We start from the raw sequence: 19,709 nt of genomic DNA, 5'->3' as shown, positions 1-19,709 counted from the left end.
CAGATTTAGTTATAAGTTGGAACAGTGGATAGGCCTTGAAAAACTGAACACAGATCAATCGAGAAAACAGGAAGAAGTTGTGTGGAACTATGAAAAAATACGCAAAATACACAAACTAAGTAGTCCATGGACAACACAGGTAACATCAAGGAGAGTGTGAGCTCAGGAGTGCCATGGTCCTGTGGTTAGCGTGAGCAGCTGTGGAACGAGAGGTCCTTGGTTCAAGTCTTCCCTCGAGTGAAAAGTTTACTTTCTTTAATTTCAGTTTACGTGACAAACTCTTATGTTTTCATCACTTTTTTGGGAGTGATTATCACATCCACAAGAAAACCTAAATTTGGCAAGGTAGAAGAATCTTTTTACCCACTCACCAAGTGTACAAGTTAGGTGGGTCGACAACATATTCCTGTCATGTGACACACATGCCGTCACCAGTGGCGTATACAATATATCAGACGTGTTTTCCTGTGAGGAATCGGTTGACCTATGACCTTGGAATCAAATGTTTCCGGTTCCCATTGGAGAGGCACGTCCTTTCGTCTACCAATCGCGTGGTTTTGCGGTGCGGTCACAAAACAAAGACACTAAACTTATTACAGTGAACAGAGACGTCAATGAACGAATGGACAGATCATAACTATGCGAAAATAAAGAAAGTAAACTTTTCACTCGAGGGAAGACTTGAACCAAGGACCTCTCGTTGCACAGCTGCTCACGCTAACCACGGGACCACGGCGTTCCTTAGCTCACACTATCCTTTATGTTGCCTTATACATGGACTACTCACAGTTTGTATATTTTGCTTATTTTTTCATAGTTCCACACAACTTCTTCCTGTTTTCTCGATTGATCTGTGTTCAGTTTTTCCAAGGCCTATCCACTGTGCCAACTTATAACTAAATCTGAAGTGGGTGCGATGGGGAGGTTCCCTTGTAAGAAATCTGAGACCATCCAGTGAGTTTTGTGAGGAATTTGCCAGTTGACACAGTTGCAATGTGTTTTGTGAAAAGGACTGTTTGAAATGTCTTCTGACTGGGGCCACAGGAGAGTGAATTGTGCTGACTATTTGCATATCCATAAAAGAGTGATAGACAAAAAACAGGCTTTGTTCAGGTTGGGAATAAGTCTTCTAATTTGAAGACTCTGTTTCAAAGTGGAGATATTTCCAGTGATGACTTTGTGTTCTGAATGTTTTGACAGAACAACAACAATGATAGTATCTGAATAAGGTGAAGCCTACCATGGTGCAGATGATGCAGCTTTTGCATCAATAGAGGAAGAATTAAATACCCTGAATCTGTCAACTATAGAGGTAGGTGTCAGTCCTGTTAAGAAACCGTGGTCAGTGAAATCGAGTCATAAGCTCTATGCCTCAAGAAAGCGCAGACAAATTACTGAAGCTATAGATGAATACACTACAGCAAAACTGACCACACTTTTCGAAGTAGAAATCCCATCTTCAGGAGGAAATTGACCAAAGCACTCTTGCACCTCTTGCCAGGAATTTTTCACAAATATTAATTCAGCTGTTGAATATTGTGCATCCTACAGTGAAAAGGTGCAAGTTTTAACTATTATTCCATAGACATTTTCAAATAAAACAATTTTGAACCATGTTCCATCAGTATCAAAGTACATGGTAGACAAATCAAGAAATTAGAGGTCTGTAAAAGGAGTCTCTGGAAGACCAGATCAATATTATGGCCATCCTGTAGAAGCAGCTCAAGTTCAAATAGTGCAGTCACTTTATGTTGAAGATAAACGGATCTGTTCCCGCCAGAGTATCAACAAAAAAAGACACTACACGTGTAACAGTTTAAGGTCAAAAAGTTGTGAAAGTGAAGAGGTACATGACTTACAGTATCAAAGAAACTTTTGCAATTTATAGGAGCAACTATACAGCTTCACATATTCAAAGATTAAAATTTTATGCATTACAAACTAAGTGGGTAGTTCCACACCCACCTAGAGATGTCTGTTTATGTCTGTACTGCACGAATTTTGAACATTGTGTGGTAACTTTAAACAACTTACTGGAGCATGTGACATATGACACCTTGGTCGGGTGTGTGAAGTCATTAGTGGTCTGTGACGTAAAGGAGAGACTTGTTTATTTCAAGAATGTGATGACTACCCTGGAAAGGGAGGACTGTCTTTACAGACACTTGGCCTGCAACAGATAGCAGATAACTCGGCAGAAATTACATACGTGACATGGGAGGAAAATAAGCTAATTATGAAAATTATTGCCTTTGACAGTTTCACTGATAAACTTGGTAAATGGTCAGTGAAAGCAGAACACATCAGCACCTGAAGAAATTGCAACAAAACACGTTGCAGAAGTGAAAGGGTGTGTACATGCTGAAGAACTATGTTTAGTGCTTCTCTGTGATTTTGCTGAGAACTGGTCTGTAATTCTCCCACAAGAAGTACAAGGGTATCACTGGAGTAATGACCAGGTTTCAATTTTTACAGGAGTGACGGATTTTCAAAACAAGACCACAATTGTTGTAGTTATAAGTGATGACACAGGACATGACTCAGCACATGCTTTGCTAGCAATACACAAAATCCTTCAACTACAAACATGGGCAGAGAAGGTAATTATTTCTCATGGTGTTCCTAGTCACTTTAAAAATCATTACCAGCTGTTGGAATTGAGTAAGTCGCTTGTGCCAACTGACTGGGTATACAGTGCTACTGGTCACGAGGAGGGGCCTTGGGTTGGTGTAGGAGGCCTGCTGAAGCACCATGCTAACAAAACAATCTTTCCAGACCAAATACAGCTGTGATTCAGAATGCTGAGGATTTTACAAGTGTCTTGAAATCTCACACATCCACAGCCCTCATTCTTTTGTCCTAAGAGAAAATAGAAGAATTCTGTGAGCAGAAAAAAGAAGAATGGTCCAAACAAACTACTCCTGTGAATGAAATTCAGAAGACACATTTTTGGACTAAGTGATGGACAAACTCATATTGCACGCACTTTAAAGAACAAGAAAGAAGAAATTTCGTTCGTTCGGCGAACACCTCAGAAACAGCAGGATAATATTCAGATTCACAACCTGAGTGAGAAGGGGGATGTTTGTGGCATATGTGTACAACTGACTGGTGGATTGCAGAGATTAGAGAAACCAGTTATAAGTTAATCGAAACTATAGTGAAATTTCTGCTACCACATGGACCAGCTGATGGATATAGGTTTCCAGCTGAAGGACTGCAACAACACCATCAGTGCTCAGTTCCTTTTCACAATGTTTTGAAGATTGTGAAGTGCTCCAGTTCCTATTGGTTCAACAGGAAGACATCACTCTATATCAAAGGAAGACACTGAAGCAATTGAACACATTTTTAGTTCATTGACTGGCTAATTTCAATACAAAACAGAGTGCACAGAAGTTTTATAAATTGAAACCTTTAAGTCTTTGGACCTTTCACATACATTTTGGAACCATTTAAAATGCTTGAAAAAACGTATCTCTTAGTCATCTTTCAAAACTAAAATTATGTTAAATAAGGGTAGGTTTTGATCTTTATTAGCCTGTTATGTGATGATAAAACAGGTTTTATGTATGGCAAAAATTTCAATTGTTTATGAAACCTCCTCAACCTAAAAGTGGAAGCTCTCTTTTTCAGGGAATGTAGAACTATACAATACCAATCGACAGGTGGTGGAGAGAATTATGGATTTGCATTTTTGAAAATTTGTTTTGCATAAAGTATAAAAAAGTTCAGAATGGTATAGTAAAAGAACTATGGCAGGTAAGTCCAATGGAGGATTTCTTTGTAATTATTAAGCAATTATCTTTCAAATAAAAGTAGCCAACAAAATATCAAGAACTGTCCTAGAGATACAGCATTTTAAAATTTTTTCCAAAATTCGCACCTTCAAAATGATATGCACAGTGTCATCTTTGGAGGGCTGTATCTCTGAGCAGAATTTTTTTGTAAAAAAAAAAAAAAAAATGTTCCTTACTTAGTCCTTTATTTTAACATATGCTAGAGTTAATAACATTCGAGACTGTGAAGGTAAGATTTTTTTCTAGCCTGCCTGAACTGATACGGACTATGCCTGCTTTACATTGTTGTGTTTCCAGTCATGAACAACTCATTTAAAGAAACTGAGCTGAAAGAACTCCCACACTGTAGAGCTTCTTAAGGAATACCGACAGTAATAAAAAAATAGTATAAAAGTAAAATGTGCTGCAGTATGTGTCAAATATATGAGACCTTTTGTTTCTATTTCTGGTGAAGGTTTTAAAGAACTAGGCCAAGAATGACTAGCTGCATAATATGGAGATGTAAGCATTTCAGATGACATGCTACATCCTTCTACTGTAAACAGACTTGTCAAATAACAGGCCAGTGCAATATGAAACAGTCATAGGTATAAGTAAATACTTTAAAAGAAATTCTGTTGGATTAGATAGCATGTCTCCCAAAATAATTGACTATAGTTCCAAATACCTAGCAAAACCTGTCAAATTCCTTATACATTAAATACTGCAGGAAGGAATATTTCCAAATTGCTTAAAGAAATGTAAAGTAATCCGTACATGAAAAGGGGGAGATAAAGGGCACCTTTGTAACTAAAGATATATCATTATCACTTCTGAACTGTCTAAATTTGTAAAAATAACCATAAAGGATAGGACAGTAAATTTCATAGAGAAACATAATATAACAAATAGGGCACAGCACCGTTTCAGAAGAGGTCGATCTACAAAGACAGGAGCTGCAGACTTCACAGTATATGTAGTCACGGCATTTGAAAAACAGGAACAAGTTTGCAGTCTATTCCTAGAACTATCAAAGGCTTTTGATTGTGTGTGTCACATAGTCCCGTTAGAAAAATTAAACCTGTATGGTATAAGAGGCAGAGCGAACAGTATTAGAGACACATTTATTAAAAATAGCCAAAAATGTGTAGAAATAAAATATAAAGTGAGCAACAGGTGGGTAAATTTGTTTTCAGCGTTCAAAAAGGTAAAACATGAGACACTGCAAGGTTTGGTATTGGGACCACTACTATTTATTCTATATGTAAGTGACATGCCAGAAGCTGTAAATGAAACAGTGATCACATGCTGATGACACTTCTACTAGTCACCAGTAAATCTGGAAAGGCTCTTAATGAGGGCATATTTAAAGATGGATAGAGCATACAAATATTTTGAGGGATGAAGCCTTTTTCAAACGGAAGTGAAATAACTTTCATTAGAATACAAGCAAATAAGGAAGTCAAAATAGATCTTGATATCAAGCTTGGGGACTCAAGTATTCCAGAAGTTTCTAGGATTGATGATGGGGAGTTTCCTTAAATGAGAAACACTTATAGATAAATTATGCTAAAAAATTAGCACAACTATAATTCTCAGATTGTTGATCAGGGCACTTTACTAAAACTGTATTGTAGTCTAATTTATCTGCTACTAAAACTGTATTGTGGTCTAATTTATCTGCATATATCTTATTGTACACCTGTGCGGGGCAGTGCAGCTAATGTACACACAGGGAGAGTACTTAAACTGCAAAAGAAAGTGATTAGATACATTGCAAAGCTGTCACCAAAGCAGTCCTGCAGAAATAAATTCAACGAATTACAAATACTGACACTGCTATTATGTTCTTAAAAATAAACCGCACAGCTATGATTAACAAATATACATAATTATAGCACTCAATGTAAAGAAAACTACTGCATGTACATAGACACATTTAAGCTGCGTGACAAAAACCTAAAATAGATGGATGTATATTTTATAACAAACTTCCAAGCAGTATGAAGAACTTGAAAACACTGTCTGCTTTCAAACAAAAACTAAGATGTCATCTGGTCTCAGCCAGTTAATACAGTATAAACGAGTTCTTAGATACAATTATACAGAATTTTTGAAGAAGAGATTCTTCTGCAAAGTCAATGTAAAAACAGTGTGCTTGACACCGTATCTACGCAAAATTGTACATATATTTTCTTAAATCTGTCTGGTATTACTATCCTTAGGGATGTATGTAATATCGGTTACATGGTGCAAACTCTACATCTCTCTTCCAAATGCCTGGGGATCTACGTTTTTTTTAAATGTTCCTACGAAATACTTTTTAATACATCCAAGTATGCCTTGATGTATTCAATATCACTATGGATGGATGGATGGATGGATAAATAAGTAAATATAAATAAAACTTCTATAATAATAAACAGGACAAAGACGACCATAAGATATACTCACTTTGTCCAATCATGTTTATCAACAAAAATAAGGCAGCTCTCTGCCACCATATGGAAACTTTGCAATTTATTAACCATTTTTGAAAAACATTTGCCAGTGAAATTACAGAAAGGTCACTGTGAACACTCACAACACACGGCACATAGAATACTAAAAAAATTGCAAACGTTTAGAGAAATAATCCTACACGAAGAAAACCAAAATAAGATGTGAATTTGTGTCAACATCTTTTGGACTAAAAAGGCTATCGATCAAGTCCTGATTTCCACAAAAATAAAGCTCTTTGTGTGGCAATAAAATTTACCTTGTTTGCTTTCTTGAAGTTCCACTGCAGCGTCCAAAGCACCATCATGTTCCAGGTTTCGGTAAACCCTAAGACTCACTCCAGGTAGTACGTTCCACGTTAAAAAATGTGTTCTAAAAAGTTTTAGTGTACTGTTTATAAGGGCCGCCGTCAGCTGTCCATAGCCTTTACCTGCACTTGCTATTAACTTTTTCTGTTCGTCGTAAACAGACATAATTTCATTCTCCATTTTGTTTCTGTGTACCGGTATACGATTTAAGGAAATACTTTCTGTCAAATGAAAATTATTTGTCTTCATTATATCGCTTATGTTATTTAACATTCTGTGTGTAAAGCAAACCCAGTAGTCTTCACACTCTTTCAGCAAATTATCCACATTTCGTGAAATTCCATTGCTTCTATTAACTTTCAATATTGAATTGTGATCGCGCGTAACAATACCCTCATCAGTGATCATGATGTCCGATTTATAGCAACATACTAAACAACACAATTTTAGAAATATCAGAACACGAAAAATCCTGTCACGCACCAGCATTCTGTTAATTTACAGCAATAACTCACGAGAGACAAACTTTCGATTACGTCTGCTACAATTTTATTCCGAGGTACACCACCACTACACACCAGACTGACATCCAGTGCGCCTCCTACTGACAACACATACGCTTTTAAGTGTTTGACAATTATTCGATTTCGCTTGACTACTAAAGTCGCATGCAAGACTAATTCAGTGTTACTTACGGGACAGTCAAATAATAGTCGTCCTTATGTGTATATAACCAAGTAATCTTTATTAAACACTGTATGCAAATATAGTAGCATCAAGTAGCATAGAAAATAAGTAATTTTGAGTCTGGTTGTATCACTTATGAAATGGAGTATCTGTGACTCTAGATGCTTTGCTGCGCAGAAGGCCGCCCGGGGAATTTAAGGTAGTTACGGGTCAATGCAACACAACACATAGCGTTCTTTTAGTTGATATTACCGCAGTGTGTCCTTATAACTTTCGACATTATATATTTTTAAATTTAATTGGCTTTTAACAATGGCTGCTTTGTTTTATGTCCTTCTGCTCTCTTTCTGGATATTTCTCCCTTACGTTTCCATTTGCGTTCTGAAAGCCAACGTACGATCTATAATGAAGGGTACATATTTTACTAGTAGTTTCGTCTTCTATTTATGGGATGATGCTCGGGAAAAGCGTTTGTTATTCAGAAGCAAGACACTACTACCCATAAATTTCAGAGTTGGCTTACACGTTTAAATTTTAGACACACAGGCGGCTAGTTTCAGTTAAGCCTGCTATCATTTAAACTGGTGGCCCCGGGCAAAGACTTCCGTAGCTCCGACATTTCGGTCAAATCGGGTTGTTATATCGGAAACATACAGTCTGTCGGCGACAAGGTTTTTCTTTTTAATACAAAATGAAAGAAACTAAATACGCGCCAGTCTTAATTCAGAGAATTTACCCAAGATTTTATTAAAATCTATTTCCAATCAGCCTAATATCTCCATATAAAAAGGTCCGAGTTTACCCCAGGCAATCGTATAAAAACCTCCAACATGACCCCAGATGTCCTCAAAACTAGGACAAATCCAGTGAAATCCGGACGTATGGAAACCTTAGTTACAGTAGTAACCAAATTATGCATCAAGGATTCAAATGGTTCAAATGGCTCTGAGCACTATGGGACTTAACATCTGAGGTCATCAGTCCACTAAAACTTAGAACTACTTAAACCTAACTAACCTAAGTACATCACACACATCCATGCCCGAGGCAGGATTCGAACCTGCGACCGTAGCGGTCGCGCGGCTCCAGACTGAAGCGCCTAGAACCGCTCGGCCGCCATCGGCCGGCTGCAACACGGGAAGAAGACATCTAAAATTATCTTAATATGAAAATTAAAAAGCTAATAAATTGATCTTTTATGTGAGAACTAGTAGAACTAGATGGACGTATATAGCATATCCGCCGATGGTGTAAGTTGGCGCTCTCCAAGGTCAATTGTATTCTGAATTCATGGCAATAACCAAGGACTCGGTTAATGTATTTAGAAAGAACATTTTATGCTCGTCTCGAGAAAGAAGTTACGGAAGCGTGTGACTAGAAATCAGATGACGTGTTAAATGAACGATTTTCTAGCACTAATCATTCCCTTTTCCATTTCAAGTCAACCGATTATCTCAGCGTGTATTTTGTCACTTCCCAGTTAAAATGAACAATTAAGATAGGCAAGGATATGGCCGAGATATAAAAAAAGAAATGTCGTGTGGCACCACGGCTCGGTGCAAGTCTTTCAATTGGACGCCACTTCGGCAACTTGCGTGTCCTTAAAACCAATAGCACCCGGTTTTCCTCGGTCGGTCACCCATCCAAATATTAGCTGGGCCCAACGCTGCTTAATTTCGATATTGCAGTACCTGTGTTGTTCTGAAACACGATGCAATGACCCTTCTAACGTGCATATATGTCCGAAGGAACATGCGCTGAGGTGTCTACAGTCGCTAGGAAATACATGAAATGGATTCGCAATTGCGAATATGGACAACCACCAGCAGTATAATGGAATGACGACAATGAAAATATGTGCCGGGACTCGAACCAGGATCTCCCACTTATCACGAGCGGTCGCCTTACCCTTAGGCTATCCGTGCAAGACTCACGGCCAGACCCAAAAATATATACATTAACCCTTAATTCGCGAGGCGATTTTTCTGTAACGTATACCACGAGTTGGGGTCTCTGCCCCCCCCCCCCCCCCACCATGTTTAAACCGAGATTTAAGGCAAAAATCATTTGAAATTTTTAATTTATGCTATATATCATTAATTTTTACAGTTATTTAATTGTTGTTTAAATGCTTCTAGTTTATTTTATTGCTCTAAACAAAGCCTGCAGCATTTTCTATTTATCACACAAAAGCACATAATTTTGTGTGGTTCTTTTAAATAGTACACATAAATTAACTGTTGAATTTTACATTCTGAAAAATTATACAATCTCTGTAGCAAATAAATTCCCAAATAAAACTAAATTCCAGGGTTTAAATTTGCGCATAGAAATTCCACCCGATAATTACAAAGAGAAAGTCTGTCAAATTGACATTCATTGCTGGGAACTAAATTTTTTATGATCACTCAGAACACATTCGATTTTAACAGACAATTTAAGTACTTCATTGAAGAAACAGACAGATCTCCGTCACAGCTTTCCTGAAGTTCTTCCTCTGAATGATACTCTTGTTCGATAACAGAACTGTGATCACTGGCTAATGTAAAATCGTCGCCTTTTTCGTTTATTTCTTGATCTATATCACTGACACCTTCCTCCATAGACCGACTAACAATTTCATCAAACTCGGCAAAGTTAAAAATAATACATTCGTGCAAACACATTGTGAGCTATACGGTACCGCACTGAAGACAACAGGTAGGTAGTTTACAAGGCTCGGTATAGGAGACTCCAACACGTATCAGTAACACGTATCAACAATAAACACAGAAGGCGATAACGCAACTGACAACAAAACATCGTAGGATTGACAATTTAAGGACGGTAGGGGGAATATAGAAGCATTCCACCACAACTGGCCTTGGAGAGCGAGTTCGAAACTTTTTGCGCTCTCTGAGACACCACACCTCGTGAGTTAAGGGTTAAATGTACTCGCAGTTGCGAATATGGAGGACCATCAGGTGTAGAATGGAATGACGACAATGAAAATTTGTACCGGACCGGGACTCGAACCTAGATTTCCTACTGATCACGAGCGGCTGGCTTACCATTGGGCTATCCATGCACGACTCACGGCTCTACCCAGAGTTCCAAAGCGTCTACAGCGTGCACTCGTACATCCAATATGTATATTTCCGTATGGGGAGACATTTTAACTGAAAGTCGCTTGCCCGGTGTCGGAGGATAAATATGACATTGCAGTGCCTGTGTTATTCCAAAGTACGATGCAACTTCCATCGGACATGTCTACACGTACATGGATACTCTGCAAATCACATTTAAGCGTCTGCCAGAGGGTTCATCGAACCACCTTCTCAATTCTCTATTATTGCAATCTCGTATATCGCGCGGAAAGAATGAACAGCTATACCTTTCCGTACGAGCTCTGACTTCCGTTATTTTATCGTGGTGATCGTTCCTCCCTATGTAGGTCGGTGTCAACAAAATATTTTCGCATTCGGAGGAGAATGTTGGTGATTGGAATTTCGTGAGAAGATTCCATCGCAACGAAAAACGCCTTTTTTTTAATGATGTCCAGCCCAAATCCTGTATCATTTCTGTGACACTCACTCCCATATTTCGCGATGATACAAAACGTGCTGCCCTTCTTTGAACTTTTTCGATGCACTCCGTCAGTCCTACCTGGTAAGGATCCCACACCGCGCAGCTGTAATCTAAAAGAGGACGAACAAGCGTAGTGTAGGCAGTCTCCTTAGTAGGTCTGTTACATTTTCGAAGTGTCCTGCCAATAAAACGCAGTCTTTGGTTAGCCTTCCCCACACATTTTCTGTGTGTTCCTTCCAATTGACGTTGTTCGTAATTGTAATACCTAGGTATTTACTCTACTGGCCATTAAAATTGCTACACAGAGAAGAAATGCAGATGATAAACGGGTATTCATTGGACAAATATATTATACTAGAACTGACACGTGATTACATTTTACGCAATTTGGGTGCATAGATCCTGAGAAATCAGTACTCAGAACAACCACCTCCGGCCGTAATAGCGGCCTTGATACGCCTGGGCATTGAGTCAAACAGAGATTGGATAGCGTGTACAGGTTCAGGTGCCCATGCAGCTTCAACGCGATACCACAGTTCATCAAGGGTAGTGACTGGCGTATAGTGACGAGCCAGTTGTTCGGCCACCATTGATCAGACGTTTTCAATTGGTGAGAGATGTAGAGACTGCGCTGGCCAGGGCAACAGTCGAACATTTTCTGTATCCAGAAAGTTCCGTACAGGATCTGCAACATGCGGTCGAGCATTATCCTGCTGAAATGTAGGATTTCGCAGGGATCGAATGAAGATTAGAGCCACGGGTCGTAACACATCCGAAATGTAACGTCCACTGTTCAAAGTTCCGTCAATGCGAACAAGAGGTGACCGAGACGTGTAACCAATGGCACCCCATACCATCACGCCGGGTGATACGCCAGTATGGCGACGACGAAAACACGCTTCTAATGTGCGTTCACGCGATGTCGCCAAACACGGATGCGATCATCATGATGCTGTAAACAGAACCTGCATTCATCCGAAAAAATGACGTTTTGCCATTCGTGCACCCAGGTTCGTCGTTGAGTACACCATCGCAAGCGCTCCTGTCTGTGATGCAGCGTCAAGAGTAACCGCAGCCACGGTCTCCGAGCTGATAGTCCATGCTGCTGCAAACGTCGTCGAACTATTCGTGCAGATGGTTGTTGTCTTGCAAACGTCCCCATTTGTTGACTCAGGGATCGAGACGTGGCTGCACGATCCGTTACAGCCATGCGGATAAGATGCCTGTCATCTCGACTGCTAGTGATACGAGGCCGTTGGAATCCAGCACGGCGTTCCGTATCACCCTCCTGAACCCACCGATTGTATCTCGACCAACACGAGCAGCAATGTCGCGATACGGTAAACCTCAATCGCGATAGGCTACAATCCGACCTTTATCAAAATCGGAAACGTGATGGTACGCATTTCTCCTCCTTACATGAGGCATCACAACAACGTTTCACCAGGCAATTCCGGTCAACTGCTGTTTGTGTATGAGAAATCGATTGGAAACTTTCCTCATGTCAGCACGTTGTAGGTGACGCCAACCTTGTGTGAATGCTCTGAAAAGCTAATCTTTTGCATATGAGAGCATCTTCTTCCTGTGGGTTAAATTTCACGTCTGTAGCACGTCATCTTCGTCGTGTAGCAATTTTAATGGCCAGTAGTGTAGTTGAATTTACAGCTTTTAGATTAGACTGATTTATCGTTTAACCGATGCATGCACGTTTAGTTAAAATGTGTCCCCTGTATAGGCAGATACATAATGTATGTACAAGTACAGGTTGTAGATTTATGTTTGACGACATATGCAAGTTTGGGTCCGGCCGTGGGGCGTGGTCGGATCGCTTAATGGTGAGGCGACCGCTCGCGATAAGCAGGAAATTTGGATTCGCGTCTCGATCCGGCACAGACTGTCATTGTCGTCATTCCGTTATACAGCTGATGGTTGTCCACCATTCGCAAATACGAATACATTTCACGTATTGCTTAACTTCGGTGGTCGAGTGGGAACCGATGTTAACAACTTGGTAAGGCCAACGGAAATGCCAAGTGTTACACCATGAAGCATCAGTCCTACAGTTATCAAACTTTGTGTAGATTTTCGTCACATAGCAATGGATATTAAATGGTTAAGGGGCTCCGGAAAGGCTCAAAATCATGAAAAGTTCAATTTTTACTTTTTTGCGTTTTCTGAATCTACGGACTATTACCTTTTAATAGATATATAATTTATTCAATTCCGAAGACTACAACTATTTTTAAATTTTTTTTGAAATGTGTTCTACATGGGCGTGACCCACTGTGGCGCTGTTAAACTGCTGTCAAGTGGTGTTATTATTAACGTCCGTGTTCATCAGGTACATTTTAGTGATGTGAGATAAAGTATGTGTTGTGGCTAACCTGTGATGGTTCAGTATATATCGCTGGTGTGATTGTCAATTGTTTCATGTTTATTTACTCTGTCGTTATCTCGAAAATATTCGTAATTAATTCTGTTTCTTGAGTCTCTGTTTTGTTGAAGTATAATAATGAGTAAAAGTAAAGTTATTAGAAATCCTCTGAAGGCTTTTAAGAAAAGGAGAAATGTTGGAAAGCCAAAGGTATGTGTTATTACTGTAAACAATAAAGACGATAACCAAGTGAGTGAACCTAACCTCTCAAGTACACCTGCCCATAGCAGTCAAAGTGTGAAAGAAAATACTTCACAGAAGAAGCCTGGTTCAATGAGTGAAAACTATGAATGTTTTATGGGCGAATCGGATGTGAATGAAATATTTGATATGCCGGTTCTCAAAGGAATTTTTTCAAACTGTGTAAGATGTATTCATTGTAGTGAAGTTGGTCTGGAACTCTCCATAATAAAGCACGTATGACTTGCTAGTGAAATACAACTGAAATGTGATAAGTGTTCATACATGACCACCTTTTGGGACAGTGTTGCAGTAACTGCAACTGAAGAAAATGGTAGCAAAATCTACGAACACAACAACGAGCGATGCTTGCTTTAGAAAAGGAACGCCTTCGGGCTGCAGAGAGGGCTGTAAAGAGTCTAGAAATACAAGCAAGAGTAAACAGGAGGAGGAACAAGAGGAAGCTGGAGGAGGAGTTTGCAGAGGATGAAGATAATCCATCCTATGGACCTGGAATGCACTAAAAAGTTAATCCAATCTTTGTCGCTCGATTCCCAAAACTTTTATTTTCTCATACTAATTACATGTTTTCTAAGGATCTTCCAAACATATTTGTTTCAAACTTTCAGTAAATGTTACACAGTATCTTCTGCATAATATAACACAGCCTTTTTCCAAAAAACTGTATATTTTTGAATATATAAATAAAAAAATTGCAAAAAAATGTTGTGAATTTTCATTACAATTGAAAAAAAATCATCTTTAATAACTGAACTGAAATTTTGTAAAATCCCTGTGTTAAGTTGTAGCCCATATTCCAATAAATAACCTGTAAAAAGCTCAACTTCCTACCTCAAATACTTTGTGAGGAAAGATGTAATTTATAAGTGTTATTTTAACATTGCAAGTATAGGGCGTTCCGGAGTCCCTTAATTCGTTGTTCATGAAGGCGGGTATGAAAGTATACGTCTTTCATTTGCATTTCAGACATGCCCTCTGGGTGACAAATAATTGGCCCAGGAAGTGCAGTCCTGGATCAGCAGATTCCTCGTGACGTTTGTGGAGTGGACTGCAGTAAGGGGAGCCTCTCATTATCCTGCTGGAGTATGCCATTTGGTAACTGGTCATGAAGTTAAGACAACAAGGTTTATCATCCTCGCACGTTCTGGCGCGCGTTCTGACCCCCTTTAACAATTACCAAATCATATATGTTGCCTTGTCGAATACTTCTCTTCACTGTGGTTCCAAGAGTTAGAGACGTACGTGTCTCGAGAATCGCTGGTTGCAGCGACCTTCCGTCAGGTCGTCTACGAAATGGTGGCGTCGGTCTAACCCTGACAAACAGAAGCGAGACTGCTGACCACCACAGAGTGCCTCTCAATGTCCCAGTTGACTTTGGCTCCACACCAGTCAAGATTCTGCTGACCGCGATATGGCTTCAGCGGTAAACGATGCACGGAAACACAAGATCTCAACGCAGCTTCCAGGAATCAGTTTCCCACGGTTCGTAACCTCTGTCCAGATTTCTGCTGTTATCTGTCTATCCGTCAGAGCCAGCCGAACAATCTTCCGATTTGATCGAAACACAGTCTTTCCAGGAAGACCCGTGCCTACTATACACTGAGGTAACAAAAGTCGTGGGCCGGCCGAGGTGGCCGAGCGGTTCTAGGCGCTACAGTCTGGAACCGCGTGACCACTACGGTCGCAGGTTCGAATCATGCCTTGGGCTTGGATGTGTGTGGTGTCATTAGGTTAGTTAGGTGTAAGTAGTTCTAGGTTCTAGGGGACAGAAGTTAAGTCCCATAGTGCTCAGAGCCATTTGAACCACTTTTTTTCAACAAAAGTCATGGCATAGTGATACGCATATACATAGATGGCGGTAGTATTGTGTACACAGGGTTTAAAAGGGCAGTGCATTAACGGACATTTCATTTGCACTTAGGTGATTCAGGTGAAAAAGTTTCCAAAGTGATTATGAGCGCACGACAGGAATTAACAGACTTTGAACGCTAAATAGCAGCTGGTGCTTGACGCATGGGAAGTTCGATTTCGGAAATCGTTAGAAAGTTCAATATTCCGATTCCACAGTGTCAAGAGCATGCAGAGAATACCATACATCAAGCATTATCTCTCACCACAGAAAAACGCAGTGGTCGACGGCCTTCACTTAACAACGGAGAGCAGCAGCGTTTGCGTAGGGTTGTCAGTGCTTACAGACAAGCAACACTGCGTGAAATAACCGCAGAAATCAACGTGTGTAAACGTATCCGTTAGGACGGTGCGGCGAAATTTCGCGTTAATGCGCTATGGCAGCAGACGACCGATGCGAGTGCATTATCTACACTACTGGCCATTGAAGTTGCTACACCATGGAGATGACGTGCTACAGACGCGAAATTTAACCGACAGGAAGAAGATGCTGTGATACGCAAATGATTAGCTTTCCAGAGCATTCACACAAGGTTGGCGCCGGTGGCGACACCTACAACGTGCTGACATGAGGAAAGTTTCCAACCGATTTCTCATACACAAACAGCCGTTGACCGGAATTGCCTGGTGAAACGTTGTTGTGATGCCACGTGTAAGGAGGAGAAACGCGTACCATCACATTTCCGACTTTGATAAAGGTCGTATTGTAGCCTATCGCGATTGCGGTTTATCGTATCGCAACATTGCTGCTCGCGTTGGTCGAGATCCAATGACTGTTAGCAGAATATGGAATCGGTGGGTTCAGGAGGGTAATACGGAACGCCGTGCTGGATCCTAACGGCCTCGTGTCACTAGCAGTCGAGATGACAGGCATCTTATCCGCATGGCTGTAACAGATCGTGCAGCCACGTCTCGATCCCTGAGTCAACAGATGGGGATGTTTGCAAGACGACAAGCATCTGCACGAACAGTTCGACGACGTTTGCAGCAGCATGGACTATCAGCTCGGAGACCGTGGCTGCGGTTACCCTTGTGCTGCATCACAGACAGGAGCGCCTGCGATGGTGTACTCAACGACGAACCTGAGTGCACCAATGGCAAAACGTCATTTTTCGGATGGATCCACGTTCCGTTTACAGCATCATGATGGTCGCATCCGTGTTTGGCGACATCGCGGTGGAAGCACATTGGAAGCGTGTATTCGTTATCGCCATACTGGCGTATCACCTGGTGTGATGGTATGGGGTGTACTTGGTTACACGTCTCGGTCACCTCTTGTTCGCACTGACGGCACTCTGAACAGTGGACGTTACGTTTCAGATGTGTTACGACCCGTGGCTCTATCATTCATTTGATCCCTGTGAAACCCTACATTTCAGCAGGATAATGCACGACCGCATGTTGCAGGTCCTGTACGGGCCTTTCTGGATACATCAAATGTTCGACTACTGCCGTGGCCAGCACATTCTCCACATCTCTCACCAATTGAAAACTTCTGGTCAATGGTGGCCGAGCAACTGGCTCGTCACAATACGCCAGTCACTACTCTTGATTAACTGTGGCATCGTGTTGAAGCTGCATGGGCAGCTGTACCTGTGCACACCATCCAAGCTCTGTTTGACTCAATGCCCGGGCATATCAAGGCCGTTATTACGGCCAGAGGTGGTTGTTCTAGGTACTGATTTCTCGGGATCTAAGCACCCAAACTGCGTGAAAAACTAATCACATGTCAGTTCTAGTATAATATATTTGTCCAATGAATACCCGCTTATCATCTGCAATTTTAATGGTCAGTAGTGTAACAGTACGAGATCGCCTGCCGCGTCTCTCCTGCGCTCGTGACCATATCGGTTGGACCTTAGACGAATGGAAAACCGTGGCCTGATCAGATCGGTCCCAATTTCAGTTGATAAGAGCTGATCGTAGTGTTCGACTGTGACCCAGACCCCACGGAGTCATGTACACAAGATGCAAGCTGGTGGTGGCTCCATAATGGTGTGGGATTTGTTTACATGGATCATTGACTGGAAATGGGTTTTTTCAGCTACTTAGAGACCATTTGCCGCCATTCATTAACTTCGTTCCCAAACAACGATGGAATTTTTGTGGATAGCCATGCGTCATGTCACCGAGCCACAGTTGTTCGCGATTGGTATGAAGAACATTCTGAACAGTTCGAGAGAATGATTTATCCACCCAAACCTCCCAACATGAACCCGATCGAACATTTATCGGATATAATCGGGGGTCAGTTCGTTCACAAAATTCTGCACAGGCAACAATTTGGCAATTATGGACGGTTATAGAGGCAGAATGGCTCAATATTTCTGCAGGCTACTTCCAATGACTTGTCGAGTCCATTACACGTCGAGCTGCTGCCCTACGCAGGGCAAAAGGAGGTCCGGCACGATATTAGAAGGTATCCCATTACTTTGTCAAAGCAGTGTACATGCTGCAGTGTAGTCCCGAGTCCATCCTGACAACAATCGTCCTGCATTCATTGCGCTACAACCTTCTATTTGATCTGCCGTTATGATGCTCCAGTATCCCTCGTGCTAATGATTTAATCAGTCTCCAAGTCCGAAAGACGGCAATAAGCTGCACACGTATGTCCTCTGGGTACGCTGTGTTCCGATCTCCAACTGAAAAGTTCCAGTAACCTTAGACTCGCCCAATAGCCATCACGTATCTGCACTATTCTTCATCCGTGAGGATGACTTTTTTATGTACTTAAAACATGCTCGCGTATGTATGAAACTACAGTCAACGTGTCCTACAGCATAGAAATACTAGAGTAACTTTTTGGTAGGGCTCGATCAAGATATTCATAGTGTAACACTTTCCATACCACCAACGCATTTATACTCCGTCGCATTACAGTACGTCACATGGAATGTGACCGATTTCATTAAGGCGGGTACACACTAGATCAACGAAGGCCAATCAATCGCTTCGTTGGCCGAAATCTGCTTAGTCTGTGCACGTGCGGTAAACAGGAGCCAATGCAGCTGTAGGTCTTCTCTAAGTTTGAGATTGCCGGCGGTAACATCAAAGCTCTGACGATGAGTTGGGCTCGGGATCCAGCTCTTAGTGTTGCCTGCCTGTCGAATGTTTGTTGGTTCAGTACCGACATATGTATTAACTGTTCCTAAAAATACAGGAGTATTTAGTGGAATACGGAGACAGCATTACATTTGATTTATAGTATAAAGTAGCAATTTGTTTCAAAGCTACTTTATTTAAAAACTGTGTTGTCAGGTTAGCTTGATTGGGACTTTAGTTGTGGCAACTATTTATTTACAGCTCGTACAAAATAGATACGTGTTTCAAAGTTTTACTGATCTTAAAAGTAGTCACTAGCATTGTGTATAAGCTGTGGCCAGCGATGTGGAAGTCGTAGGATACTCTTAGCAGTGCCAGTTGTGTTGACAGTTCGAGCGGCGCGGTCTATTGCCAGACGAATTTGTAGCAGTTCTGAAGCGAATGCCGTGAAGTGTTTCCTTCAGTTTAGAAATCGAGTTGAACTCACGAAGGCTTAAGTCAGGGGTGGCAGTAGCTGGTATAGCACTTAGCAGCCCCATCAGTCAAACATATCAGTAACAGCTTACAGTGTACGTGCTTGAGCATTGTCCTGTAAAATGATGGTCACGTCCTGTAGAAAGTGTCATCACTTCTGTCTCTAAGCTGGTCGTAGGTTGTGTTCCAAAAATTAACAGCATAGACTACTTTGAAGGTAAGTAAAACTTTGAAACACGTATCTACTTTGTACGAGCTGTAAATAAATAGTTGCCACTGTTGAAGTTCCAACCCTCGTAAAAATACATCAGTAAATGGCCTGTTTGATTTTGTGATGAAATTCCATGGTGCATCGTTTTATACATGTGTTACCCCAAGACAAACCAAAATTTACAGTCTGAAGTGACTGAAAAATATAATGAAAAACTGAGTATGTGCTTTAAACCTCGACCTACTTACGTGTGATGACCACACAGGATAAGTCCATCTACTGGTGTAATACAATTTTATGATACATGGAGGATAGCAGTTTTTAAATATTCTTAATTCTGACATTAATAGAAGAGCTACTATTTAAATTTGTGGTGGATACGTGCTACACAAAATCCTCAGAGATTGGGAAGTCACTGTAGTCATTCCCACAATTAAAAAAGGGGTTATTCGTGAATGCAACAACTACAGAGGTACTTCGCTACCCTCGGTAACAGGTATTTTCCACTCAGGGATCTTAGACTGAGAAATAAGGTAGAAGACAAATATAAGATGAACTGCGTGGCGTTCACCCAAACAGGGATACCCAATATCACACCT

At 40.9% G+C, this 19,709-nt stretch overlaps 1 protein-coding gene across 1 annotated transcript in view; it reads right to left on the bottom strand.

The window, feature by feature from the left end:
• The window catches only part of LOC126471057 (uncharacterized), a 34,375-nt gene extending 27,192 nt beyond the window's left edge, over positions 1-7,183 (bottom strand). Inside the window, exon 1 of the mRNA XM_050099124.1 lies at positions 6,538-7,183. Coding sequence (XP_049955081.1) covers positions 6,538-7,075 — 538 coding nt within the window. The 5' untranslated portion in view covers positions 7,076-7,183. The remainder of the gene's footprint in view (positions 1-6,537) is intronic.
• Between the last annotated feature and the right edge of the window lie 12,526 nt (positions 7,184-19,709).

This window comes from Schistocerca serialis, chromosome 3 (assembly GCF_023864345.2).
Source record: "Schistocerca serialis cubense isolate TAMUIC-IGC-003099 chromosome 3, iqSchSeri2.2, whole genome shotgun sequence".
NCBI lineage: Eukaryota > Metazoa > Arthropoda > Insecta > Orthoptera > Acrididae > Schistocerca > Schistocerca serialis.
Note: the sequence above shows the minus strand (reverse complement) of the source record. Positions and strands in the feature narration are given on the sequence as shown.